We start from the raw sequence: 26,369 nt of genomic DNA on the forward strand, positions 1-26,369 counted from the left end.
TTAGCGTTTCGCCGATTAATTTAATTTACATAATTAAAATGCTACATTGCACATAAACAAAGTAACAACGGAAATGCATTAAGAACATTCAGTATCATCTATAAAATAGTTTAAAAGTTTCCTACCAAAAAATTGTTTTATGAAGGTCTCTGAAATAGAAGCGGTACCAAAGTAATGAAAGTGCGCCATCATCAGGCAGATGGGGAATAAACACAAAAGGTTTGAAAATAAAAGTTTCTTAAGATCAAGTCCCCCAGCCCCCCACGATGTGTGTCTCTCTCACACACTATCTCTCTCTCTCTCACACACACACACACACACAAATAAATGAAAGTATATAAGATGTGTTTCAGAGCTCAAAATGTGCGTGCGGTTAAAGGCACAGTTCTTAGTTTTATGGTAACACGCTATGCTTTTAGCAACACAGGCCTATTTCACATATTCCATATTTAACTCAATTTAACTGAATAGAAGTTTATGGATTTTTAGATCGCAGTCAATTCTTTTCACCAAAACGATCATTCGCTACTACCAAAAAGCGTTTCAGTAAAAACGAAAGGAAATCAAACGCTGCGTTAAATATATTGATCTCTATACCCCCCAGCCTAGTTTTGTCACAAAGTAAATGATTGCATCTGCTCGTTTCAGTCCTTGATGGTCTTTCTTTGAATGACCTGCTCTCCACTAAAGAAAGCAGAAAGAACCAGGCAAGACCGAATTTTCCATGACGCGAGTTCTTTTCAGGTTTAAAAAAATCAGCGGGTTCACGGAGCTCAACGTGATCTGTGTACAAATATTACACTCGATGTCAACTTCGCCAATTTATTACGCTTTGGACGCCGACGCGCACCAAAGCCGGCACATATTCGACGATTTTGCGTTCGTCTCTTTAACGCGTTATGCAACGCGCGTGAATACGCTCCCCGGTTTAACAGCTCGGCGAGTCGATGGGGACTGTTTAGTGAAGGGGTCCCCGCGCGCTAAACCTCGCCGTTCTGCCGTGATCGCCGATGCCGTGCTCGCTGATTGACAACGACAAACGTAGATGAGAACAGAAACTTATAAAGCTGCGGGTCTTTGCATAGAGCTCGTTTCGGCAGACAATGAGACTATGTGGTGTGCGTGTGCAGAATTCCACACAACACTAAACGAAGCTGCTGCCAAAAAAACTCCACTTTGTATCCCACCCCCACTTTTCCTCTCCAGCTCAACTCCATTCACTATGATGCTCGACTCCTAGCGAGAAGCTCCTCCGCACCCGACATCCGCCGTAAGGAGAAAACTCAATGAAATTCAACGAATCCCGACCGAAATTAACGTTTGCGCAGCCAGCGTGAACCCGAAGACACCGCCTGAGTGCATTCATCAAGACTTTATTTTTTGGGGGGCACTTTAAGTATAAAAGTTTTTTCCTAAGGCTCCCCCCTCCACATTTTTCTTTAGAGAAGACATCGAAATATTCTCTCATCTTCTTTATTTTTTTTTGAAAGGCATATAAAAAGCCTGAACAATTATTTCACACAATATTTGACTTTCCTGGACTTCGGCAGACTTTATTCGTGGACTGAAATATCGCAGTAAATCGCCTGGACCGCTCGTATATGTGATTGGTTTAACAAGTACCTTTATTCTTCAGTGAGAGATCATGGAGCGCGACTCTACCGCGGGAGGGGCGGAGGACCTGCTCCTGGAAGACAAAGTTTCAAAACTGGCAAGTGACCATAACCATAATGCACCAGAGTTTTGTGGTTACTTTTGATTAGGGGGTTTGCAACGACCATGCCCTGCTGCATTTATTGCTAAACAATATAATAACACTTCAATAGTGAGGCGTTACCCGATTGTTGGTCTGGTATAAATATTTAAATTAATTTCTGGTAAAGTAAAACTGTGTCACCCACGTTTTTCACCTGCTCATCATTACTCAACTCAATTAATATTAATTATTCATTAACATAATTAATATATTACAATAGGCCATATTGTAGCCAGTAAATGCATTTGATAATTCCTCTGAGCTTTTTCTGTGATAGTTGTTAAAAATGGCAAAAATGACAATTTCCTGTCAAATAAGTACAGTTTCATGGCAACATATCACATAAAGATTGACTTTTTATTTAATGCTTTATGGATCACGAACAATCATGTTCATTCGCAATACAGTAGTAAATGTTTTGCGATGTTTCTATATTGACACAAACATTCATTTTGAATACACACCCTAGTTCATGGTTAGTTAATGCATTAACCGACGTTTGCAGTTTTTAAAAGCACAATTTGCGTGCGCCTTGATATTGAGAATGAGTGTGTAACATCTGGCTGAAGAGTGACCCTGCAGATCTTGTGCAGCTGTGAGAGGTTAGATCTCCCAACATGGGTCAGCGAGTGTGTGGGTCCTCTTCTGCCTCTCATAGATCAATGGGATTGTGAAACGTCGTTCATTCACACCGCTTTCATGCACTTGCTTTTCACTTTTTCAAAGAGAAATATTTGCCTGACCCTTCTCCTAGCCTTTCCTTTGTCTTTAAGAGACGATAGCGTCTACATTAAAGTGGCTTTTGTAAGTGGTCGTTTTTTACTAGCGCGATCCAGAAACGCGCTTACGTTTATTAACTTTCCGTGTTGTCTTTAGCGTGCAGGATCACTTCACAAACACGAACTAGCCGAGGCCATGGAGGTGGAACAGGAAAGACTGGTAGAACATCAGCCTCTGGAGCAGGACGACCTTAACTTTGAGAAATGGAAGCCCAAGCCAATACCTAAGAGGACGCTGCATGAGAAAATCGACGACTTAAAGACTTACCTGTGGAACGCAGAGACTAAGGAGTTTATGGGCCGCTCGGGAAAGAGCTGGAGTGAGTAACAAGACAAAATTATATTGAATGTACGCAACAAGATACCAGTTTCGAGGGCAAAACAAAGGGCGTTTGTCTGTGGGTGAGGGAGTGCATCCAAATTGTACTTGGACTGTAAACTGAGTCTTTAATTAGTGATGTTTAGTCTCTCCGTAGAAGCAAAGGCAAGTGAGACTATTGCTTATTGTTTTTGCTCATTATTATCCATTTTTAGTGGAGTTATGGGAATGAGTTGCAGGGATGAAGGGTGATGAACTGTGCTTCTGCTCGCTCAAGTGTGTGTGCATGTACACGCTGTCACTGTGGGCGCATGTGTGTGTGTGTGTGCGCATGTCCAAACTTAGTGTTTACATAGGTGCACAGATAGCTTAGAGACATCTTGACAAAAACAGACTGCCTGGGGAATGGTCCTCAGCGGGAGAGCGAATGTCACAGTCCCTTCGCTGGTCCGGGATCACATTCCATTTACCCCTACCGTGCTTTCCTCTCCCTCTTTCCCAAAGCCCCCTTGACCTCCAGATCTCCTCCAACACACTCTCAGATCTGCAGCACAATTTAACATGTAGCCTTTTTTTTCTCCGAGCTTTTTTGGCAGCGAGCATTTCCTGAAGACGTCCGACGCGGACCGAGCAGCCAATCGCTGCCGCTAAAATGTCCCGATGCTAAGCAACGCGGCAAATTCCCATCGGGACGACAGCTCTAAACAGCGATACGAATGTGTCCTGGGGATAAAGAGGGAAAGCTCAATGCACCAGTGTCCCGAGCGTTTGTCGTAATGCTACGTCTCCATGCTTTACATGGGCATGATATGATGGGGAATGTGCTGGAGGTGAATTAAATAAACAGCCGTAGTCTTCCTTAGCGCAGGGGAGGGGCTGCTGGAGCGCTGTGATGCGTGTCCCATGAAAGGAGAGCGCAGAGGCCCCACAATGCCAGAATGGGGTGATCGGGCTCCTTGGAGCTGGCCGTGGCTCTGTATGGCTGCAAAAGACCGTCACTGTGATGGCAACCGGAGGTTCACTGTGTTCCTGAGTGAAAGGACAGCTGGGAGAATTTTCACCAGGCTCAAACAGAAAGGCCTTTGTGGCTGGGGGACACAAGACGGGCTGCAGCTAGTCCCCGCGAAATTGTCTGCGCAGCAAAAGCCGTTTAGTCTGACGACACGTCCCATTTGATCAGCTGTTAATGAACTAAATGAAAGTTGCTGCACTCGTTTTTTTTTTTTGCTGGGTCTGGGCTAAGTTTCATTGACTTTAGTGTTTTGTAGACTTTCACAGCGGAAAGTTTGTGAATGAATGATAGGTTTAGTATTCAAATCCTGATTGCAACGGTATTTCAATTGACTAACTTTTGTCTATATTTTCTTATATTTTTCAGGCCTCATTCTGCTCTTCTACTCAGCGTTATACATTTTCCTCGCGGCCATGTTTGCTGGATGTATGTGCTGCCTGATGTGGTCAATAAGTCCATATGCTCCAACCTACAATGACAGAGTGATGCCACCAGGTTGGAGATAATTGCATTTTACTTTGTGAACAATCAAAGTGTTTGAGAAACTGCATAATTTGTAAATCTTTTTGAAAAATGCATTTATTTTTTTATATAAATTGATCTAAAATGTATAATTTTTTTTAAACGCCACATTAGAGAAAATAAGTGGTTTATCAAATGGATGGATGATTAAATTACAATAGTAAATAGTTAAATTTTATTCAAAGTATGAAATTATGCAGAGTTTATATTAAATAAGTATATAAAACAGAATTCAAATGCATGAGCTTAATACCGTTATTTATAACATAGTTTTTTCTTTACTAGACTTTAAAATCTTCTGTTTCTCCTGGCAGGGATGACCATGTTTCCTCATGTAGATGTAGCTCATGGGTTTGACATTGCTTTCAACGCCTCTGACCGAAGCTCGTGGAGGAAGTACGCGAAAGCACTGGAAGCCCATCTGAAACGTAAGTCCTGGACGAGAGAACAACTAAGCTTATTGAGTTTGGTCTTACACTCTTTAATAGGGAAGATGCGTTTTCTGTTCAGCAGGCACAGATTGAAATCGCTCCAGCACGCTGTTTAACAAGTCCTGCGGTCTATAGAAATACTGACAAGGAGGGAAACCCTTTTGTGTGCTCAGTGTAACTGCTCAGAGCTGCCAGGGCCCCACTTTTTGTGTTGGCCTGTAAGTTGTAGAGGCCAGACTGGGCAACAGCCATTGTTTGGTTATTTTATGGTCCTTCTTTCTCTCTTTTCTCTTTTCCATCTCTTTTATTACGGTTTTCCCGCCGTGGCTGCGTTCAGCCTATGACGACGGAGTGCAGGATAGGCGGAACATTCACTGCGAAGGAAATACGTATTTCATGCAAGATGACTTGGAGGAGAGTGCCGAGCGCAAGGCATGTCAGTTTAAGAGGTCCTGGCTGGGTGAATGCTCCGGCATGAAGGACAAAGATTTTGGCTACTCAAAGGGAAAACCCTGCATCCTCGTCAAAATGAATCGGGTGAGATTATAATATAATATACATATAAAGAGTTCAGATTCAAAGCCTGTAAGTAAAATTTTCACTTTTCTCAGGCCCACATGTTTATGTTCAGCTATTTTAATGGCAAAGAAAAATATTCCTCACCATTAAACGAACATTTGTAAACCTACACATAGGAGCCTAAGAAAAAATAATTAAATGGAGCTTTTTGCATCTTCAAATGTTCTTTGTTTGAAGAACAAAACCTCTCCAAAAAAGAATAAATAAAACTCAATGTCTAGTGCCATCTTGTGGTTGAAATAAACAATGAACAAATCCTGCAGTTAAAGGAACAGTTCACCCAAAAGTGAAAAAGATCATTTACTCACCCTCAAGTAATTTCTTTGTGCTGTCGAACAAAGATATTTAGAAAAAAGTTTGTAAGCAGGATGTTTTGGTCACTATTTCCACTTTCATAGTAGAAAAAAATACTATGGAAGTCAATGGTGACCAAAAACATTGATCAAGCGATATGTCAGATACTTGACTGTTTTCTGTTGTGACAGATTCTCGGGTATCTGCCTGGTCAAGGCACTCCAGTAAATGTTACGTGTGGAGTAAAGGTAACAATTAATTACTAACGCAATACTATATAACTAACTAAATAAAATAGCAACCCAGTTTCTTTGAGGTTTTTGTCATTAAACAATTTACACAACAATTTGGACCTTCTCCAATGTATTTCCAGAAAGGGTCAACTGAAGGCCTCGGAGAAGTCCAGTTTTTACCAGAAAATATCTTCAACTTGCGGTACTATCCCTATTATGGGAAACTGAGACATGTAAGTGATCCCGCTTAACATTTATCCCAGAATACCTCACGATTTAATAGCATTTTATAGCATTTCTCACCATTTCTACTAACAGGTAAACTACTCTTCTCCGCTGGTGGCTGTGCGCTTTCCCAGTGTCCAGTACGACACCCAACTACATGTTCAATGCAAACTACACGGCAAGGGCATCATCAACGATTCACCAACCGACCGTTTCCTGGGTAGCGTGTCTTTCACTTTAGAAGTGGGTGCGTAGGGTGGCCGTAGACCTAGAGAAATTGAAATTAAAATTCTCAAGAGTATGGTATAATAAAAGAAATAGCACACTGGGTGTTGTCTTTACCCATTAGCCCTCTGATTAAGCCTCCGGCAGCCACTGTGCTATTCGTGACAGAGCCGTGTTACTACACTACTTTTTCAAACAAGGAATTTCCCAGTAAGCAAAGACTGAGATACATAGATCACTTTTAGAGATCAGCCGCTAGAGACCGACACCTGCCTGGGTTTTCATTGTAGGATACAACAAAATATGAAAAGATGTCCAAATACTGAACGTAGGTCACAATTATAGCTATTGAGGCATAATCACTCGAACGTACGGTCTACAGTGAGACGTAGCCAAAACAATTCTCTAGAGCTGTGTAGATTGTAGAATTAACATTTATTAAACCTTTTTGATCGGTTCTAAGTCAGATGTGTATATAACACGAATTAAAACAGAACAAATATTTTTTTATGATTTTTTCTCAGTTAAGTCAGTCTCCTTTAAAATCCCCCTCTGGATGAAGAGAAAGGCAGAAAACTGCTTAACATTATCCTTTCGCTTGCTTGTTTAATTGAATAACAATCAGAAGTGGTTTAGAACTTAATCATTGATTGTACATTTGACTAAATTTTTTTTTTCTTCCTCTGATGTGCAACTAAATTTTTAATTCAGACGCAAATGTATTTTACTGAAATGCGGGACAGATCTCCCATTTCATCATTTTCACAAAGCTTCATAACGCAATACGAGTTGATCTGTCTATCGTCAAGCATGCAACCAACGCTTCTCAAACTAAATAGAGTATGTCACAATTCATCTCTAAATGTGAAAATATCTGCTCAATTGCCTGTAAGGAGGATTTCAACAGTATTATTTATTAATTGTATATGAATATATTGACATGGTACAAACGGTTACAAAGTGTAATAGTGAGATGGAAATTGGTAACTGCACATCTTTGTTATTCAGTAAATGCATCAAAATATCCACTGGCTGACAAAGATTTGCCAGCTCATGTTTTTAAAACGCACTCATGTTCTAGCATAAATAAAGATGGATGAGAATTAACGGAATCAAACCTTTCTACTCAGTTTTCCATTTTCTTTAAAAGCAACAAATCATTTGCGACATGCATGATGTTAGCCGCAATGATGATAAACTGCTAAAGAGTCAAACGACAGCTGAAAAGCTTTTGAATACAAAATGCTGCTAAATTCAAACTCAAAATGGAGTTGTGTGAATGCAGTAATAGGTAGATCTTACTGTAATACACAGGCCCAAGTGAGATGCTTCTGGTATTCCAGTAACAAAAGCCTAAGTTACTTTTATAGCAACATTGCTGATTCAAGTCCATTTAAAAAAAAAAAAATAAAAAAATAAAGCTAAAGGTTACGACTGTAAAAGACATGTGAACAGTGTAAAGCTATAGTTGCTTAACACCTCAGACATACCATATGATGTGAACATTCTTAAACTGGGGTCTGTGCGACAAGAAAAAAAAAAAAGAGAGACTACTGTACAAAAACAAGCCATTTTATTGAAATTGTTTTCCACTTTGAAACTTGAATCAACATTCTTAACCTGACACAAGGTCCTATAGAGAAGGAACAGAGAAACGCAACTAAAAAGGCACACTATAGTACAATGATATTTACTGACTGTTTTAATAGCTAAATCCCTTTTTTTTTTTTTTTTTGAGGGTGGGCTATGATAAACAAGTGGCACACAAATTAATAGGTTTGGACACATTGGTATCGTCACTATGCAGAGCAGAAAATACACAGGAACTTGTAGCTTTGGTCTTAGAAATGGTGTATTTTATACATTGTATACATGTGTCCAGAGAAAAATGACAAACTTAACTTAAATCAACAAACCCATGTACTAACAAGCCTATCGTAACACTTCCAACATTCCCTGAGAGGGACCTAATGAAAACAAACAAAAACATGATTAACAAAATCTCGATATTCGATGCTGGTAAAAATGTCGAAGAAAACAATAGTGTCCCTTTATAATACAATGTGCTAAGTGCAATAGTGTGACTTATTAGCTCTGCTGATTAAGAAAATACACCAGGATACTTTTCACCCCAAATTTCGACTGATCCACGAGGGTACGATTACAGAATTGAGCATTTACATTCAATGGTTAAACTCAAAAGACTCCTAATTCTAAAACTGCATCATTCATTCATAATAGATCACATGAATATAAGTCACAGCAACCAGAACTGGGCATCCTTAGAGCAAGAAAAACCAAAACTCCCTTAAAAAGGGGAGGGAGAAGATTTTTTTTCCCTCATGCATTTAACATACAACGCAATGCCAGTGGATTTTAGACAGCCTGTGCTTGCGCTAAACAAGTGAATCATGCCGGATGACATTGCTTCAAGTGTATTTAAGCAGAAATATTCCACATCATTCATAAAACGTTGAAATCGTACACAGGAAATGATTAGAGCTTAGAGATTTAATTGTAATGATATAATTATGCAATCGAACGTTTTAGAAATAAGGGTGTCATCTGCGGTTAGCACTACCAGGTGAGGAGGGTCAAGCAGTTTGCAGGGCAAAAAGGAGGAAGCCAACAGGACCAGAAGAGCGAGAGGAAGGAGCAAATATAAATGGTAAAGGACAAGCCAGGGTTAGAGGCAAGACGGCAGCAGCTCGGGTTGTTATACAGACTGGTAACCAGTGCGACTCTTCCGCCGGCCAATCAGGTAAGAGATAAGCACTAGGATGATTAGGAAGCTGAGAGCCACACCCACAGCAATGGGCACGAGAAAACTCAAATCAGAATCCAGAAAGCATTCCTCCGCTGGGAGAAAGGGAGAAAGAAAGGGAGGGTGAGTAAACGCGGAAACACCACAGTACTGTTAGGCACTCAAAAGATTGTTAAAAAGCACAAGTCAGTCAGATCGATGCAGTATAGGCATTGTATTATGTGCCATACAGGTCTACCTTATAAAAACCACCACATTACATGTATTGCTATTTGAAATATGAGACTTCTTGCAAAAGAACGTGCATGTACATAAACCAAAATACTAGGTTAGTCAGAACTTGCATGGACCCTTTCATATTCCGATTAACATTATGAATCAAACTGCTCATAGCCAGACATCTGACTTCTCTTTCGTCCAATCAGATAGGCCAGTAAGACAATAACAACGAGGACAGCCAGGGCAACTCCCACCGCTATAGGGACAATGAAGTTATCAGGCTCATCTGCGACGCAATCCTCAGCTGAAAATAAAGAGAATGAATGAGGGAAGAAAGGGGGAGAGGAGAAAAAAAAAAAAAAAAAAACCAATACACACCACTCAACAGCAAGAATGTCAAACTACAGTTGAAACCTATGAAACATGCATGGCAGTTTTGTATTAAGACTGAAAAGATGGCCCACACCACTTAATGTTATACACAATTGTTTTTCTTCATTTATTGCAGCTAAAAGCCCATTAAAACAAAGTCATTCCATTGCAAAAACGAAACAACCAAATCTTATGAAACATCAAATGTTTAGGGCAGTCAGATAAGGAATCCCTTTTTTACAAGCAGAAACCTGTCACACATATGCTCGGAAGAAAATAAAAATCAAATCTTTATTTTTACAAGTAATTGATGTGACTTATTGAAATGGCAAGCAAAAGTAACTGCATCAAGCAAGGCACAAAATTACCAGTGACCACTTTTGAAGGTTTCATTTGTCCTGGCTATGGTGAAAAACATTTGCAAGATTCAGTGTGGGTGCTGTATAGACTAAATTAGAAGTGCATAAACAGTGGAGGGAGAAGAGAAAAAAAAAAAAAACCCTTAGAGCGATAATGTGAGAAACAAAAAGACAAAGCAAATTCATTCTGAAATGCTTAGCAACTGAAATAGTCATGTGTAATAAAGTAGTTGGAAAAAACAAACCCAGTTCAAATAGGTGCAAAAATGTATATTGCAGCAAATATAATTCAGTTAGCAAAAAGCAGAGTGTATCTTTTAGACTAGAATAGTTGACAAGATTTAACTGTCCCTTTTCAAACCCTAGTTAAGGGTATTACAAACATTAACAAACCTATTTTGTAACAGCATTTAAATATCAGTAAGCGATTCTTTGTATTATGCTTTCCTAAGGTGTCACTCAAATACACCAGGCCTGCATTATTTCAAATGGCCTGCATTTTTAAAATGCTTGTCATGTAGTTTAAACATTCAAGCATTTGTTTCTTGTTCTAGAATTTCAATTGTTTGAGCGGGCTGTCCAGCATGTTTAAATGTTCTACCCTCACAGCTGCTCTGAATACAGGACAGCCAACATGATGCAAAAGCACCTGATTTCAATAAATGTTAGCCATCCAGTCACTACAGTGCACAGTAACAGCCAGTTTCTGAAATTACCTTTAATATTTAACTCAAAAGCTGCAAGAGAGGCGAATATGAAGCGGTTTCAGTTTAAAGCTTTCGATACAGTTATGATAAAGAGCTAAATTACAAAACGGAAAAGAGGAATGTATAAAGCAAGTGCAGGGTCATTGATTTTAAACTGGCCACAACCCATTATCTATAAGACTAAATGTTTTTCTATATAGGATATTTTCAAACAGGATAGCAAGGCGCAGTAATTAGCATTATAAGAATTTAAATATGTGGGGTCTCAAGCTAAAACACAAGACCATGCACTTACTTCACAATACCAATGTTGGGGGGCATGTGCACAAAAACTTAATTCACGATAGGAAGCTCTGGTCCTGGAGTGCTACTGTATTTACATTTTCAATATATTGCAGTTTAAGGGCCGGTGGATTACTTTACCACAATAGAACAAAATATTTTGACTCGTGGCCAAGAGTCGGTAGCCAATTGAGATTGCACAAAAACCCAATATTTACAATGGTCCAGGAACAGGCTTGCATGTCCCTTAAAACACCCAGGATTTGATTGTGATTTTGTTGCATTACAGTGTTTGATATCCAACATAGGTCCTTCGTCGACCAATCACGTATGCAATCACAACAATGAAAATCAAACCAGCCAGAGCGGCACCAACAATGATTGGGATTAAGAGGCTGGTGTCATCCATTGCACATTCATGGGCTGCAGACAAAGAGAACATGAATGAACACAAGATGAAGCTGCTTTATCACCACCACTGCAGATATTCTCAAAATCTGGTAAGACCAGGCCTCTTCTATAAGCCTTTATAGAATTAATGTTAAAAATAGCATAAATTATAGTAGCTCAGGTAAATTTGGTAATTTTAGCATTGTCGTTGTTGGGCAGAATCCTCGCATCTCCAAAACCCTTTTTAGAAAAATGTATATTTAAAAAAAAAAAAAAAAAAAAAAAGGTATACCGTTTTATAAATATACAGTTGTTAACTATTCAAAACATCAGGTTTTTGCCTCATTAAGATTAAACAGTAATTTGAACTCTGAGCTCAGCAGTTTGGCAGGTCATTCAACCTTGTCTATCATAAAAAAAGAAAGAAATTGATGTACATTTTTTGTAAATACTTTCAGTGATCTTGGTGCAGCAAGTCACATACGATATAAATGCAGGAAACCATGGGCTTATCAGATTTAGTAGTACATGTGAGCAATGCCCAAGTTTCTAAATTAATACCAAAGTGCTGAAAAGCAATGTGGCTTCTCACACCACTATGAATAGCAATGCTTCTTGAGCTGTAGCGAGTAGAAAAGTAGCTAATAGGACAGAGTCCTGTTAGGAGTTAAACATGTTGTATAATTACCTCTTATTAGATAAATTCTCTCAGCTTTATTTTTAAGCATCACAAATCAAACATATTGGTTTATAGAACATACCTGTATTAAACTTGTTGTTCTGGACTGCGAAGGGCTGCACTTGTAGGTCGAACGTGTTGAGGGTAAGCTTGTCAGTGATGTTGTAACTCTGCTCTTTTCTGCACATGTAGGAGCTTCCAACAGTTGCCTCCCACAGAGACAGATTGTTATTGGAGGCATTGAAAAAGTTCCCTGTTGAGGTAACACCAAATCAGCGGACAGAATCCAAATTCATGACTAGAGACAATTAGAGAAGCACAATGTACTGGTACCATATTGGTTAAGGCTGACATTAAGAGGGGGGGGGTCATTCAATACTCACAGTAAGCAAAACTTAAAATGCATGCATTTTTTCATATTAATATCGAGGGCTAAAAGGGTTACTTTTATATACACATTTAAGACAACATAGCAGGTATAGAATTTTAAATGTTGGCTTGTTTAAAATGAGGGAAAAAGTTCTGCATTTAATGTTTCACATTAAAAATCCCTTACCATTACCAAGATTAACAGAGAGCGTCAAAGCATGTAGACGGAACTTCTGTGAAACCTGAAAAACACCACAGAATGAGATTACTTTATGAACTAGCAGTTTTGCAAGAAAATGTACAAAAACAGAATTCTTAGAAGCACGATAGTTCCATTCTAACCCCATAGACCTTTCAGTTTAGAAACACGGAATCAGAAAAGTACATCCATCACAGCCTAGTTTCCATTCCTGTCAAAAAGTTAAGTACTACTCTGACCAAGGTCCACTCCTAAACCTAACCAAGTTGGTCATAAGCAGATAATAAAAACTGTACAATTCATAAAGACTCACAATATTTAAGGAGGTGCCAATAGATGGGGGAGGGGAGAGAAGGAAAAAAAAAAAAAAAAAAGCCCAACCCAGAACATCTACCTCTCCTTTCTCTCAGTGGACTTTAATCTGTAGTATTTGACATTCCTTTAAAAGACTTACATTTGTGAAGACAAAATGAACAGTGACTTCATCAGACTTCAGCAGAAGGGATGAGTCATTGCCACCACCTCCACAGGTTCCACTGACTTCCGTTACATTAGCACTTGGGTCAAGATTAAGAGTCTGAAAACTGGGGTTCTAAAAGAAACAAAATAAGACATGCAATAGAGTACTAGCTTTTCACAACTCGAGTTCCTCTGCAGTAACAATTTGCACCTACCTCACTCATTTTGAAACGGAACTGAAGGCCCATCTTCGCCAAAAGACAGATTGTGACGTTGCCTGACTTGACACTGTAGTTTCCAACATTTGGGTTGGGGACGGGAGGGATGGTCGTAGGAGTTGGAGCTGTTGTAGCATTAGTGTGTGCAGTAGTTGGAGGCTCTGTGGTAGATTTAGTCGTGGTTTGAGAAGTAGTTGGAGGCTCTGTGGTAGATTTAGTCGTGGTTTGATGAGAAGTAGTTGGAGGCTCTGTGGTAGATTTAGTCGTGGTTTGAGAAGTAGTTGGAGGCTCTGTGGTAGATTTAGTCGTGGTTTGAGAAGTAGTTGGAGGCTCTGTGGTAGATTTAGTCGTGGTTTGAGAAGTAGTTGGAGACTCTGTAGTAGATTTAGTCGTGCTGTGACGCGTGGTTGAATCGGTGGTTGTACTAGCAGAAGTGGCGGTTGAAGACGGGGTGGAGTAGGCTGAAAGGCCGGACAGGATTGCACTTGTACTGATCTCCTGTGATGGTGGTAGAGGCGAGGTCACCGGCTCTTCAGCATGCACAATACCTGCATATGGTTGAAGCACAATAATATTTCATCATACTTCATTAGTGTGGGGTTTCCCACACGAAAGTGAGAAACTTTTAACCTCCAAAATCAGGTTAAGCTAAATTGCTTAAAACGCTAAAAAAAATAAAAAAAAGTTCTTTGTTCAGAACTATAGCAAAAGTGAAAGACTACTTGGGTACACCATAGCCTTTCAGCCACCTCTGTGTGTAAGGAAATAAAAACAGCAATCCAAGCACATTCCAGTACCTTCCTTCCTGACTGGTGGTAAACTAACCCTCCAAAATATTGCATTATATTTGCTCTTGTCTAACACCCAACTGATTTCAGGGCTGGAATACAGCACTTTTTAATCTTATACCAAGCTTTCAAGAGTTAATGCTAGTTGCCAGAAGTCAAAGCCAGTCCACAAACTTTGGACATTCAGAGTTAATGGATTCCACAGAAAGTGTGCCGTTTGATAGGCACAGACTGGAGAATATTAAACACGTTTGATGTTTTTAACCAATTTTACAAAACATTGTCTAATTTATCATGCATCTCTTAGCAACAAGATTCAAGTCTCTGCTCGAGTTTGTGGCTTTTAAAGTGTCAGGTAGTGCGAGATCTGTCATTTAGTGGGGTTTTTTCCCAGTAACCATGTGCAAAGTCATCAAGTGTATGACGACTAGCGTTTTAAACACCATTCAGAGTTTAAATCTTGTATAGTGAATTGTAGCCTTTAGATTGCCACACTGAATGACTGTCCTCTGTCCTGTAGTTTGATGCAATCATTAACCTGGTGCCTCACACACTAACCCATCACATGATTATGAATGAGGGTGGCTGAGAGGAAGAAAAAAAAAAAAACACCAAACAAGCACTTCAGAATCACATGCTTGTGAAGTTAAATCTGACAAGTGAGAAATCTATGGCACAACTTCCTTCATTTTATGCTGATGCTAATTTTGCGAAAGATCGATATGCAAGTTTGTCTCAACACTAAGTGAAATTACAGTTATGATCAAATTTGAATCCCACTCCAGTTTACACTTTAGCATGTTTTTTCTGTTTTTTACAGCACTAGCGTTACCTAGCTTGAATCGCACAGCCTGCGTCTAACGCTATTCCGAAAACCTGGCGAACCACCAACCTAGACAGCATTTTCAGATAGCAGATCTTTACATTTTGCGCACATTGTGGTCTATGTCAGCAGCGCGTTAGGCTGAGAATATTTTTTTTTTCGCATTAATCTAGCGCTTTTAACTGAATTAAGATCACACAATATACGCAACGTCCCCTAAACGGTTTAGTCATTTTAAAATTTAAATTCGCGAACAGTCTACGTTAACCGACAAACATGAGAAGTTGAACGGTAATACACGGGTTATCTACGAACACCAAATTTATGAAACGTATCGATCACCCCGAATCGCAATAGTGCGTTTAAAACGATGTACGGACGGTAAATACTTATCGCGCAAGCTCACGGTCTCCGATTATCTAACGCGCTTCTACTGGCGTAGGTAAGAATTCGCGCTAATGCTAATGCTAACAGGCTCTTGCGCTCCCGTAGGCCTGCGATAACCTCCCAAAAACGAACCCAATATTTGCTTCTGTAAGCTCACACTGAAATTAAACGTGCAACAAAACATTCGTACGTACCACTGATCAAAATAAAGAGCAGGGTCACACAACCGCGGACAGCCATTGCGACGGGTGGATGGTTCCTCTGAGCAGACAGACGGTAAGTGACGCCCGGACCGAGTGTGACCCGGTTCAGCTGTGCAATCAGCCTCAAACCTGCGCTCATATAAGTCATATGACAGGACCACACTCCCCTCCTCCTGCACATGAGCCTCACGTCGAGTTTACAATACTGTTCATTCGGCAAACCTGTGTCTAATTAAGTCCGCTAAGTTACAGAAGCGTTGTATTAGTTTTACAAAATGCCAACCTACATACTTTGCCGCGAAACTATTATTAATACCAAAACATTTTATTTCATCCTTGTTTACCTAGGTGCACTAGTCGCATTTATGGGGCAAATTCTATTTCAAAGTTTACATATTTATATAAACATTGCTATTTTACGTGTGAAAATGTCGTGTTAGTTAAATCCTCTGTCCGCAGTTTCTGAGGTTAATGTTTAAATTTCTGATAATCAGTTGTTCCTAATTGGACTTGTTAAAAAAATTGTAACACACTGTAAAATATACAACAGCAAAATGTAAATGGGTCAAACTGGCCGATAACGTAATTCAAGGGACTTGGCAAAAAAAGCTGTTTAATAAAAATAAAAAAAGATAACGTTAATTGAACACACCTTGACATTTTGTGACCCAATAGTGTGAACAAACACATATTTTAATCACAAAACAATCAATCATAAGGCTGACAAATGTGGTTTATATACAAAAACATAAAATAAATTGCAATTAGTATTAAATTATTTAAAATGCATCTACTTCCTACTTTATTCAAATGTGACAACTTGATGTTTATGAATAATATTTTTAGGCCTTATACTAAAAAATATGATGTAGTTGACCACAAAAAAAACATCAATGTAATGATACTGAAATGTTTAGCTTGGATGTTGTTATTCACAAAGGCTAGTGCGAGAGTTTTGAGACTGCTCTGCGCGCGATGCATTATCGTCCCCTGGTGGAGGAGACCGGAAACGCCAGGCCTCGCGCTTAACCAACGCGCTTCAACAGCAGCTGCGCAACGGTTGAAAGTACTTCCGGCGGGTCAGCGTCGCCTCTTAGAAAAGTTACTATTTCCCCGCGGACTTTTTCTCAAACCCAAAATACCAGCGTATCTCCCGAGCGGAAAGACGGCGTCCGGCAGAATGCTTTAACGCAAACAGTCCTCGGCGAAAAGCAGTTTGTGATCCGGCGGACTTTGTGCAGCGCGCCGGAGTGCGCGCGCGAGAGAGGAAGCAGTATTCAACCATCTTTCCTCTGCTGGCAATAACAAGAACAGAGAAGGGTCCAAGTGGGACTGCACTTCTCAATTTATCCTCCTTTTCTCCTTATTCACACTCGGAGCCGCGAGGTTGCACTCCCCCCGACCGAGACCGAGGAATATAAAGCGTCCACACCCGGGATCGTAGCATTAGTAGATTAGCGATTTGATTTGGTATTTCTTTTTTCATGTTTCCAACAGGTTTACCTTCCCCTAATCCCCCACCGCCAGCCCAAGAGCCCAGACCGGCAGCTTCTGATGTTCACAACGACAGTAGCTTAACGTCTTCTAAGAAGAGGAAAATTAACAGTTCAGAGAAGGAAGACATTGATTCAATATCTTCGTCTCCTAAAGCCATTTGTAATTCCTCCTCAACAACGTCCAGCTCTTCCAGTTCACAGCAGCAGCAGCAGCACATCCAGAAGAAGTTGAGGTTCGAAGATCCGCTGGATTTGATCGGACTGGATGTGAAGATGGCCGAGGAGTCGTGTAACTCTGCTGAATCGTGTTCAAAGACGAGAAATGTGTTCCTGCCTGGAGGTGTCGGGCATCATGCTAACGGACTGACCAAGTCTGCGGGATCCGCCACCTTCTCCAACAGTAAACCCGGTGCTGCAAAGAAACTTGTTATCAAGAACTTTAAAGGTCGGTGAAGTCAGTGGTCCCCCTCGTCTTCTATGAAAACATTGTAGTCTGTGTCTCGAAACTTAGCTGTCTGCCTAAACGGTATTTTGTGGCAAACACACCTGCGATGTCCAGAAATTACGCACATTAAACAGTAGTAAACAACTTGTTGGAGATCAGCTTTCTGTCTTTATCTAAGTATATATATATATATATATATATATATATATATATATATATATATATATATATATATATATATATATATATATATATATATAACAACAATATTAAAACACATTTTATTAATACAAGCTTTATATTTCTGTTTTTAAACCCTCATAGTGTATGTTTAGCCTCATGATATTTTTACTGTAACTTATCTGTACTGTCTAACTTTTGTCCTAAACTCTAAAATATTTTCGTGGTAAACATTATGCCACATTGTCATTCGCTTTTTTACATTGTCTTAGTAGCCATAATCTATCATAAGTAATTGCATAATATATACCTTGAGTCTTTATAAAAGTAAATTCTGTGCTATAACAGATGAGATTTTTTTTATTTTATTATTTAAAAGTACCAGTTGATGTTATGTAACTTCAATTTGTTTATGATGAAGCGAAATCAAAACTTGACCTCCACGGAAACACTAATCCGTTTTTATGTTTCATACGCATTCCTTATCTGTTTATACACATCCTTCTTTTTGTTATAATGTTATATCAGAAAAGCCAAAATTACCAGAGAATTATACGAATGAGACCTGGCAGAAGCTGAAGGAGGCAGTAGAGGCCATACAAAACAGCACTTCAATAAAGTACAATCTAGAGGAGCTCTATCAGGTATGCTTTATGTATTTATGTATTTGTTTTATCATTTAGTAATATTGTACATGGTATCTAACGCTGTTTATTCCCCTTTGTCTTCTCAGGCTGTTGAAAATTTGTGCTCTCATAAGATATCTGCCAAGCTCTATAAACAGCTCAGAGTGGTCTGTGAAGACCATATCAAGGCACAGATTGACCAGTTCAGGGAATATCCTTTTAATTGCTAATTTATTTTTATTTATTTTTTTAATTCTGTTTCTTGTTTTCTTGTTGGGATGAGAGTTAAAGTACAGCGCATGCATCGGGGCTCAACATAAGTTGTCACTTTTAATCAATTTAATGGATCCTTGCTGATTAGGACTATTAATTTCCTTCAGAAAATCATTTCCGTGGTAGTCAGAAATATACATTTATTTCTAATTGGTCATGTATTTTAAAAAAAGTATCGAAATTGATTTCAATATTATAAAATAGCTGAACTTTGAGCTGAAACTCATTAATGCTTTTGCTAGAAAACTAGGCAGACGGTGTATCTTATGAGCTAAATATACGAGGGAACATTTTTCAGAGATGATGGGAAGTCACTGGTAATTAATTAGGACTGTCTGCTTATAGACTGCTGATCATAACTGATATGAAACCATTTCTTAACTCTTGCCCTACGGATGCCCTAGACAGCGTTCTGTTCCTCAAGAAAATAGATAAATGTTGGCAAGATCACTGCAGACAAATGGTTTGTCTTCTCTTGTCTCTACATGTGTCTTTAAAAAAATTTAACTTGTTATAAAATGTTACTATATCTGTTGCAAAAATGTTTTCCTTTTTTTTTCTAGATCATGATTAGGAGTATTTTTCTGTTTTTGGATCGCACATATGTTTTACAAAATTCAATGCTGCCATCAATCTGGTATGTCTTCACTGTCAACGTCGACGTTGCTTTGCTGTTCCCTCCACTGGCGATTAAAGATACACTCGTCTTTTGTCTTTAGGGACATGGGCTTGGAGTTGTTTCGTTTCTATATCATCAGCGACCTGAAGGTGCAGAGTAAGACAATCGATGGGATACTGCTTCTTATTGAAAGAGAGCGGAGTGGAGAGGCCGTAGACCGCAGTCTCCTGAGGAGTCTTTTGAGCATGCTCTCAGATCTGCAGGTTAGTCGTCAAATCATTGTATCTGGGTTTATATTGATTTTTTTTGCCGTAACCTTTTAATAATAATAATACATTTGACTTTCTCAGTTTTTTGTTAAATGCGAAATCGATAAATAAAAACATTACTTGCACTACTTATCGTTTGCTTAAGTGGCATGCCTGTATAAAGTCAGTAAACCCAGTAACTCACATGACGCATACAAGATTGCAAAATAAGTATTTTTATTGGTCTTGTTACTTTGGCATGTATATTATTCATATTTGCAAGGAAAAAATGCAATTCATTTGGGTATTAATGTTGATGTTCATAATTCATGTTTCTGCTTTTAAACCCTCAAAGTATGGCTTGTTTATCTCCATAAGGTCTTGACTGTAACAAGCTTTTTTTAAACTGAGCAATGAGTCAAAATATTTTCTTTGCGCACCAAAATTATGCCACATCCTGTCATTTGCGTCTTTACACTTAGTCTCAGAATCAAACGACTCTGCATAAGTGCATTGGTGAAAAATGAAAATGATGGCTAATTTTCTGCAGATCTTGTGAGGTCCTGATCCCTGATATTATTCAGCCCTTAAATTGTGTGGCCAAAGCTTTTAGTGTTAGTATTATTGTAATCTCACCTTCGCTCATTTTATGACAGATTTATCAGGATTCATTCGAGCAGCGCTTTCTGGAGGAGACAAATCGACTGTATGCTGCAGAGGGCCAGAGACTCATGCAGGAAAGAGAGGTGAGTTTCACATTAGGGGAAAATAAAATATAGATTTGCTTAGATTTTATTTTATTATTGTGATTCTGTAAGCAATAAATTATTGGCATGTCTCATTATCTATAGGGTCGCTACAGACTAGGTTTGTGTTAGTTTTTTTTTTTTCTTTTATGTAATTACTCTTTATTGTTTCAAAATTATTTACACCTTTAAAAAATAACCTTTTATACAGTTAAATTTCATACATAACCACAGGCTGGGAAGCATTCCATGTTTTTGCTTTTGAGAGATGTAGCAGATTACTAGTGTGAGTCATAAAGACACCTTTTATGGTGTTTTTCTGTCTGAACTCTGATTTTATGAATGGAAAGAAAAAATCTAAACGAAGATGTGTTCCACAAAATAAACACAAATTCCACAAATTTTGTGAACTATACTTTTAATTACATTTTTCTCTACCTCATTTAGGATAGTCACCTTTCAGTTTTTTTTATCCCCAACAACTATGTTCTTTTCAGGTGCCAGAGTATCTCCATCATGTCAACAAACGTCTGGAAGAGGAAGCAGATAGAGTCATTACATACTTAGACCAGAGCACACAGTAAGTATGCAGAGAATAAAACAAACATTTACAATTAGTAGTTATCGTGTTTTTATATATATATATATATATATATATATATATATATATAATATAATATAATATAATATGAAAAGACCTCAACATTTGTCTTTTTTTATTTGTAGAAAATCCCTTATTGCCACAGTAGAAAAGCAGCTGCTTGGAGAGCACCTCACTGCAATACTTCAGAAAGGTATCGCCTTCATCGAATGAAAATGACACTGACTTTTGATTTTAGTGTTCAAATGATCCTCAAAATAACATGTGATATACATAAGCGCTGGTTTTCTTGTCACGCTCTAGGTTTGAATAACCTGCTGGATGAGAACCGTATTCAAGACCTGTCTCTGCTGTACCAGCTCTTCAGTCGTGTGAAGGGAGGCGTGCAGGTGCTTCTGCAGCACTGGATCGAGTACATCAAGGTGCGGGGAACCCATCTGATGAATGAAATGACTGTGCACATTCAATTTCACAAGTCTTGTTTGTTGTGTCTCAGGCCTTTGGAAGCACAATCGTCATCAACCCAGAGAAAGACAAGACAATGGTTCAAGAGCTTTTGGATTTCAAGGATAAAGTCGATCACATCATTGATGTGTGTTTCATGAAGAATGAGAAGTTTGTTAATGGCATGAAGGAGGCTTTCGAGACCTTTATCAATAAACGGCCAAACAAACCTGCTGAGCTCATAGGTCAGCTCACAGTGTTTTCCCACCATTCATTGTTTTGTTTTTTTTGAGAATCTAAAGGTAATTGTATCCAGACTAAAATGATTTAATTCTGTGTTATTGTCTATAGCAAAATATGTGGATTCAAAGCTCCGTGCTGGGAATAAAGAAGCGACTGATGAGGAACTTGAGAAAATGTTGGACAAGATAATGATCATATTCAGGTTCATTTATGGTAATACATTTAAACTTCATGTTCTGTTCCAAGGACCCAGAAAGCTTTCAGTTATCTGTCTAGGCTTCACAGACTTCTTATCTCTCTGTTTAAGGCAAAGATGTTTTTGAGGCCTTCTACAAGAAAGACTTGGCAAAGAGGTTACTGGTGGGAAAGAGTGCCTCTGTAGACGCAGAGAAATCAATGCTGTCAAAACTAAAGCATGGTAAATTAAATTTCTCCTTTTTTATATTTTGTTCTTAAAACATCCCATTGACGATAACGCAGGTGTTTTGAAAGGCGCTGAAGTACAAAATGATTAATTGTTTTTCTTTTAGAATGTGGTGCTGCATTTACCAGTAAGCTTGAAGGGATGTTCAAAGATATGGAGCTGTCAAAAGATATTATGGTGCAATTCAAACAGGTAATAATAGCTTTTATTTTCATTTCCATTATTTCCATTCTCTTATTGTGTCTAGTTACATCTTAAAAATCTCTCTCTTCGATTCTGCACCTCAGCACATGCAATGCCAAAATATTCCTGGGAACATTGAGCTGACAGTGAACATCCTCACTATGGGTTATTGGCCAACATATGTACCCATGGAAGTACATCTGCCTCCAGAGGTTTGTTCTGATATTGAGAAATAGGATCTTGGATTAGATATTCCTTGTCACCTAAACGTAAGTAATACCTTTTTTAATACCTTCAGATGGTGAGATTGCAGGAGATTTTCAAAACGTTTTACCTGGGCAAACACAGTGGACGAAAACTTCAGTGGCAGTCTACGTTAGGACATTGTGTTTTAAAGGCAGAATTTAAAGAGGTAATGCACATTTTATTTTGAAAAGAGTACTACTGACTATTGGCTGACCATAGTATATATAACTAATTTAAAACATTCTTCTTTTTAAAGGATTCTCTGAATAATTTGTTTCCCCATTTGTTTTCCCACAGGGCAAAAAAGAGCTGCAGGTATCCCTGTTTCAGACGTTAGTTCTGCTGATGTTTAATGAAGGAGAGGAGTTCTCTCTGGAGGATATTAAACTTGCTACAGGCATTGGTATGGACACTTGTGATACACAAGTGCTTTGCAATTTATTCTTGTTGATAAGCGATACTAGTTGATTAAATGTTAAACTTTAGTTCAAAGTTAAAGCACGCTTTCTGTGGGTTTTAAAAATTCTAAATTCAAAAAATTCTTCTGCAAATTAAGGTCCTAAAAAGTCTTAAATCACAGCAGAAGGTCTTAAATTGTCACGGCATGGCAAATTAATGGCATTTAATCTTGCATACATGGCCAAAAAAAAAAGTCAACAATATTTTTTTTCCAGTACGAATATCGAAATTTCCTTTTATTGAAGACACATTTACTTGATGTAAATGTAAAATGAAATCTTTTAGTGTTGCTAATACAACTCAACGAGTGTTCTCTATACAGTTATATTAAGAGAACACTCATGTTTGCTTAAATTTGTCTTTGTATGAAAGAGTCCTTTTAAAATCTCCTAACAAACCTGACACATACATTTACGCACATATTTGCAGAGGATGGTGAGCTCAGGCGGACTCTACAGTCACTGGCCTGTGGGAAGGCGCGTGTCCTTACCAAAACCCCAAAGAGTAAAGACGTGGAGGATGGAGACAAGTTCTCTTGTAATGATGATTTCAAACACAAACTCTTCAGGATTAAAATCAACCAGATTCAGATGAAAGAAACGGTACTGTCCAGCACACCTGTCTTTTGCTTGTTGTCTGAATGTTACTGGCTGCTTGGCCTCATGTCTTTGCTGTACCTCACAGGTGGAGGAGCAAGCCAGCACTACAGAAAGAGTATTCCAGGACCGCCAGTACCAAATCGATGCTGCCATTGTTCGAATCATGAAGATGAGGAAAACTCTCAGCCATAACCTTCTGGTGTCTGAAGTGTACAACCAACTTAAATTCCCAGTCAAGGTGAGGTTATGGTTGCCAGATTTTGTTTTTTTATAGTTATAGTAGTTTCACTGGATTGGCTATAAATACATTTCTTGCAGCTAGACTGTAAACTTCAAGGGTGCAGCTAAACATCACTCGAAAAATCCAAGTCATATACAGAGTTTTTTTGGTGCACTGTGACAGTTTTGTGCATTATAATGAAAGCAATTTCAGTTGCAGGTTGCACATTATCTGTGTACAAGTTTGCAAAAGTATTTTTCTTGTTGCTATTTTTTGTTCAGCACAGATTCAGTAAATTGCTTAAAAGTGACAGTAATGACATTTCTAATGTTACTGAAAAATATTAAGCAGCACAAATGTTTTCAGTATTGATCATGTTTATTGTGATTTCTGAATGATCATGTGACACTGAAGATTGGAGTAATAACTGCAGAAAATTCAGCTTTGCATAAAAATTACATTTTTAAAATGTATAAAGTTTATTTTTACTTGTAACAACATTTGCTGGTTACTATTTAACTTATTTACTATTTTACAGTATGTGTTTTAATAATGTACAAGTTATGCTGTTACGCTATTTTTCATCAAATTGGTGAGCAGAAAATAAGCCTTTTAAAAATCTTACCTGCTTTCTATTAAATAGTAGAGCTTAAACAGCACTTAAGTTCCCCTTGTCCACCTTGTTCTGGAATGAGATGCCTACATTACAAAATGGTTTAATGTCAAATGCGTTCACTAAAAATAATCACGAGGGGCTTGTCAATAATCATTCAGCTTTTCCTTAAATTTTCTTTACTGATAATGCTTTTTTTTTTTTTTCCTTCGTGTCTCAGAGATGTATATAATATTGGTCTCAATATCACTAAATTTGGAAGCACAAGACTTGCAGCACAGAATATATGTCACTGCCACTAAATTTTGTTTCATCTTTTTGCAGCCTGCTGATCTGAAGAAGAGGATAGAGTCACTTATTGACAGGGACTACATGGAAAGGGATAAGGAAAATCCCAATCAATACAACTACGTGGCTTAGAAAGCAAGAGAGAGAGAGAGAGAGCGAGAGAGAGAATGAGAGGGGTAGATGAGGGATGTTAGAAATGACAGGAGGAGGCTGTTCTCAGTGATGTTGTTTACTTCCCTTAGCCCATGGAACCCCTTGTTCCAGGTTTTGTTCACTTAAACATCTTCACCCCAGTGACCAACAACTGAATCCGTTTTCTCTCCATGGCTTCGACAGTATGTTTTATTTCTGTCACAATGGCATGTCCAATTAGAAGAAAAGAAAATACAGAATTATTTTGTTAAGATGCTTCTGAGAATTGGACTAGCCCAAGCTTAAAAAGAAAAGTTATTTATTTTCAGACTTGGCTCCACGGCTTTTGTTTGTCTCTGGCATGTTTTTTTTTTTTTTTTTTTTTTTCCTTCATGGTTTATTCACGCAAACATCAGAACATAGTGCCGTATAACCTGTGCAAAGAAAACCATCACCAAATTGAACTGAATTTGACAGTCAGTGTTGTATTGGATAGCAGCGTGTGAAAGCAGGTTTTCTCTTTGCCAATGTTTGTACAAAGAAAAGAAGATTCAGCTGATTGGTCACAAGCAATTTATGTTCTGTGAATGTGATTTACTGATAAAATAGAACAATTGAGGATGATTGGACATTTCACAGTATGTGCCAAGATTAGATAAAACCAAGCACTTGTTTTGTTTGTAGGAATGTTAACGCTGCTAAACACTAACTTGTTTATCTTCCTCCTTTTTCCCTCCTTGCTTACATCTCACATTTCCTCCTCTTGTTTATTTTGTATATACATTTTACACACAACTTTGATGTTTGACACTCTCGACTACATTGCAACTGCATTCTGTCTCCCCCGGAAACTCAGAACAAGCACAGCAGCAGCATTTTATCATTCTAGTGTTTCCAAGTTTATATAACCCTTGAGTTCTGAATTAGGCCCGTATACTGAGAAGCTCCTCTGTGTGGCATCACTGGATCTGTCTGTGGAATTTTTGGCAATGGTGTTTTGAGAAATCATACTTAAGTGGACAGTCGTCCAGTGTCTGGAAAAAGTATGCTTGTTTTTATTGCCTCAGAATAAACAACTGTATGTGTTTCCATGATCTTGTCCTTCTAATCAATTTGCAGTCTTCCTGTGGAAAAAAAAAACATTTAGCATAATACATTTTCTAACCAATAACCATATCAAACCTGGCATTTATTTTATGCTCGTATTGATGTTATTTATATATCTTTCTGTGGTGATTTTAGGTTTAGTGCATTAGGGAAAACCTTTTATATATATATATATATATATATATATATATATATATATATATATATATATATATATATATATATATATATATATATATATATATATATATATATATATATATATATATATATATATATATATATATATATATAATATTTTGTTCTTTTATTACAGAAAGATGTTTATACATCAAGCATTTTATTCTTAAGAACATAATGAACATTTTATTTACCCTTATGGCTTTTGATATTGTTTTCTGTCGATGGAGTGGTATAAAGAGATGTTGAACAAATGATTTAAATAATTAGATGTTAACAAATTAGAACATCTGTATAAAATAGGTGCATATTGAAACGATTTGCATATTTAAAGGAAGTAATGTGCAGCATTTTTTTTTTGCTCCGTTTGACTATTATTAGCAATATCAGTAAAGTTTAACAGT

The 26,369-nt window shown here is 38.1% G+C and overlaps 3 protein-coding genes across 5 annotated transcripts; 2 read left to right on the top strand and 1 right to left on the bottom strand.

The window, feature by feature from the left end:
* The first annotated feature begins 1,209 nt into the window (after positions 1-1,209).
* atp1b4 (ATPase Na+/K+ transporting subunit beta 4) lies at positions 1,210-7,492 on the top strand. The gene is made up of 8 exons (XM_043257202.1): positions 1,210-1,711; positions 2,633-2,855; positions 4,233-4,361; positions 4,703-4,816; positions 5,157-5,356; positions 5,884-5,940; positions 6,066-6,158; positions 6,244-7,492. The coding sequence occupies exons 1-8, from the start codon at positions 1,646-1,648 to the stop codon at positions 6,403-6,405; spliced, it is 1,044 nt and encodes a 347-aa protein (XP_043113137.1). The 5' UTR covers positions 1,210-1,645; the 3' UTR covers positions 6,406-7,492.
* A 437-nt stretch (positions 7,493-7,929) lies between these two features.
* Positions 7,930-15,747, bottom strand: lamp2 (lysosomal-associated membrane protein 2). 3 transcript variants are annotated; one of them, XM_043257200.1, is made up of 6 exons: positions 15,585-15,747; positions 13,390-13,940; positions 13,170-13,307; positions 12,704-12,758; positions 12,230-12,400; positions 7,930-9,234 (listed from the first exon to the last, which is right to left on the bottom strand). In XM_043257200.1, exons 1-6 carry the CDS (start codon positions 15,739-15,741, stop codon positions 9,092-9,094), a joined length of 1,215 nt encoding a protein of 404 aa, XP_043113135.1. In that variant the 5' UTR covers positions 15,742-15,747; the 3' UTR covers positions 7,930-9,091. The 3 variants fall into 3 exon arrangements, with proteins under 3 accessions (XP_043113135.1, XP_043113134.1, XP_043113136.1); XM_043257199.1 differs by having other exon boundaries at positions 9,092-9,662; XM_043257201.1 differs by lacking the exon at positions 7,930-9,234 and adding an exon at positions 9,832-11,501.
* Positions 15,748-16,470: 723 nt separating this feature from the next.
* cul4b (cullin 4B) lies at positions 16,471-25,772 on the top strand. The gene is made up of 20 exons (XM_043257198.1): positions 16,471-17,534; positions 18,243-18,358; positions 18,448-18,551; positions 19,007-19,076; positions 19,177-19,250; positions 19,333-19,495; positions 20,137-20,226; positions 20,724-20,806; positions 20,953-21,020; positions 21,131-21,249; positions 21,324-21,516; positions 21,623-21,727; positions 21,822-21,932; positions 22,045-22,130; positions 22,226-22,333; positions 22,420-22,533; positions 22,665-22,770; positions 23,256-23,428; positions 23,511-23,663; positions 24,583-25,772. Exons 1-20 carry the CDS (start codon positions 17,078-17,080, stop codon positions 24,676-24,678), a joined length of 2,589 nt encoding a protein of 862 aa, XP_043113133.1. The 5' UTR covers positions 16,471-17,077; the 3' UTR covers positions 24,679-25,772.
* Positions 25,773-26,369: the final 597 nt, after the last annotated feature.

This window comes from Puntigrus tetrazona, chromosome 14, assembly GCF_018831695.1.
Source record: "Puntigrus tetrazona isolate hp1 chromosome 14, ASM1883169v1, whole genome shotgun sequence".
Taxonomy (NCBI): domain Eukaryota; kingdom Metazoa; phylum Chordata; class Actinopteri; order Cypriniformes; family Cyprinidae; genus Puntigrus; species Puntigrus tetrazona.

What these genes read in the sequence shown, in the direction of transcription:
- cul4b (XM_043257198.1), top strand. Translation starts at nt 17,078, where the DNA reads ATGTTTCCAACAGGTTTACCTTCCCCTAATCCCCCACCGCCAGCCCAA. An exon ending in GACTCATGCAGGAAAGAGAG is followed by an intron (nt 20,227 to 20,723) that starts GTGAGTTTCACA and finishes TGTTCTTTTCAG; the next exon opens with GTGCCAGAGTATCTCCATCA. An exon ending in CACTGCAATACTTCAGAAAG is followed by an intron (nt 21,021 to 21,130) that starts GTATCGCCTTCA and finishes GTCACGCTCTAG; the next exon opens with GTTTGAATAACCTGCTGGAT.
- lamp2 (XM_043257199.1), bottom strand. Translation starts at nt 15,741, where the DNA reads ATGACTTATATGAGCGCAGGTTTGAGGCTGATTGCACAGCTGAACCGG. An exon ending in GCTCTTTATTTTGATCAGTG is followed by an intron (nt 13,941 to 15,584) that starts GTACGTACGAAT and finishes AACCATATGCAG; the next exon opens with GTATTGTGCATGCTGAAGAG. An exon ending in TTCATTTTGTCTTCACAAAT is followed by an intron (nt 12,759 to 13,169) that starts GTAAGTCTTTTA and finishes GGTGTTTTTCAG; the next exon opens with GTTTCACAGAAGTTCCGTCT.
- atp1b4 (XM_043257202.1), top strand. Translation starts at nt 1,646, where the DNA reads ATGGAGCGCGACTCTACCGCGGGAGGGGCGGAGGACCTGCTCCTGGAA. An exon ending in TGACAGAGTGATGCCACCAG is followed by an intron (nt 4,362 to 4,702) that starts GTTGGAGATAAT and finishes TTCTCCTGGCAG; the next exon opens with GGATGACCATGTTTCCTCAT. An exon ending in ACTGGAAGCCCATCTGAAAC is followed by an intron (nt 4,817 to 5,156) that starts GTAAGTCCTGGA and finishes GGCTGCGTTCAG; the next exon opens with CCTATGACGACGGAGTGCAG.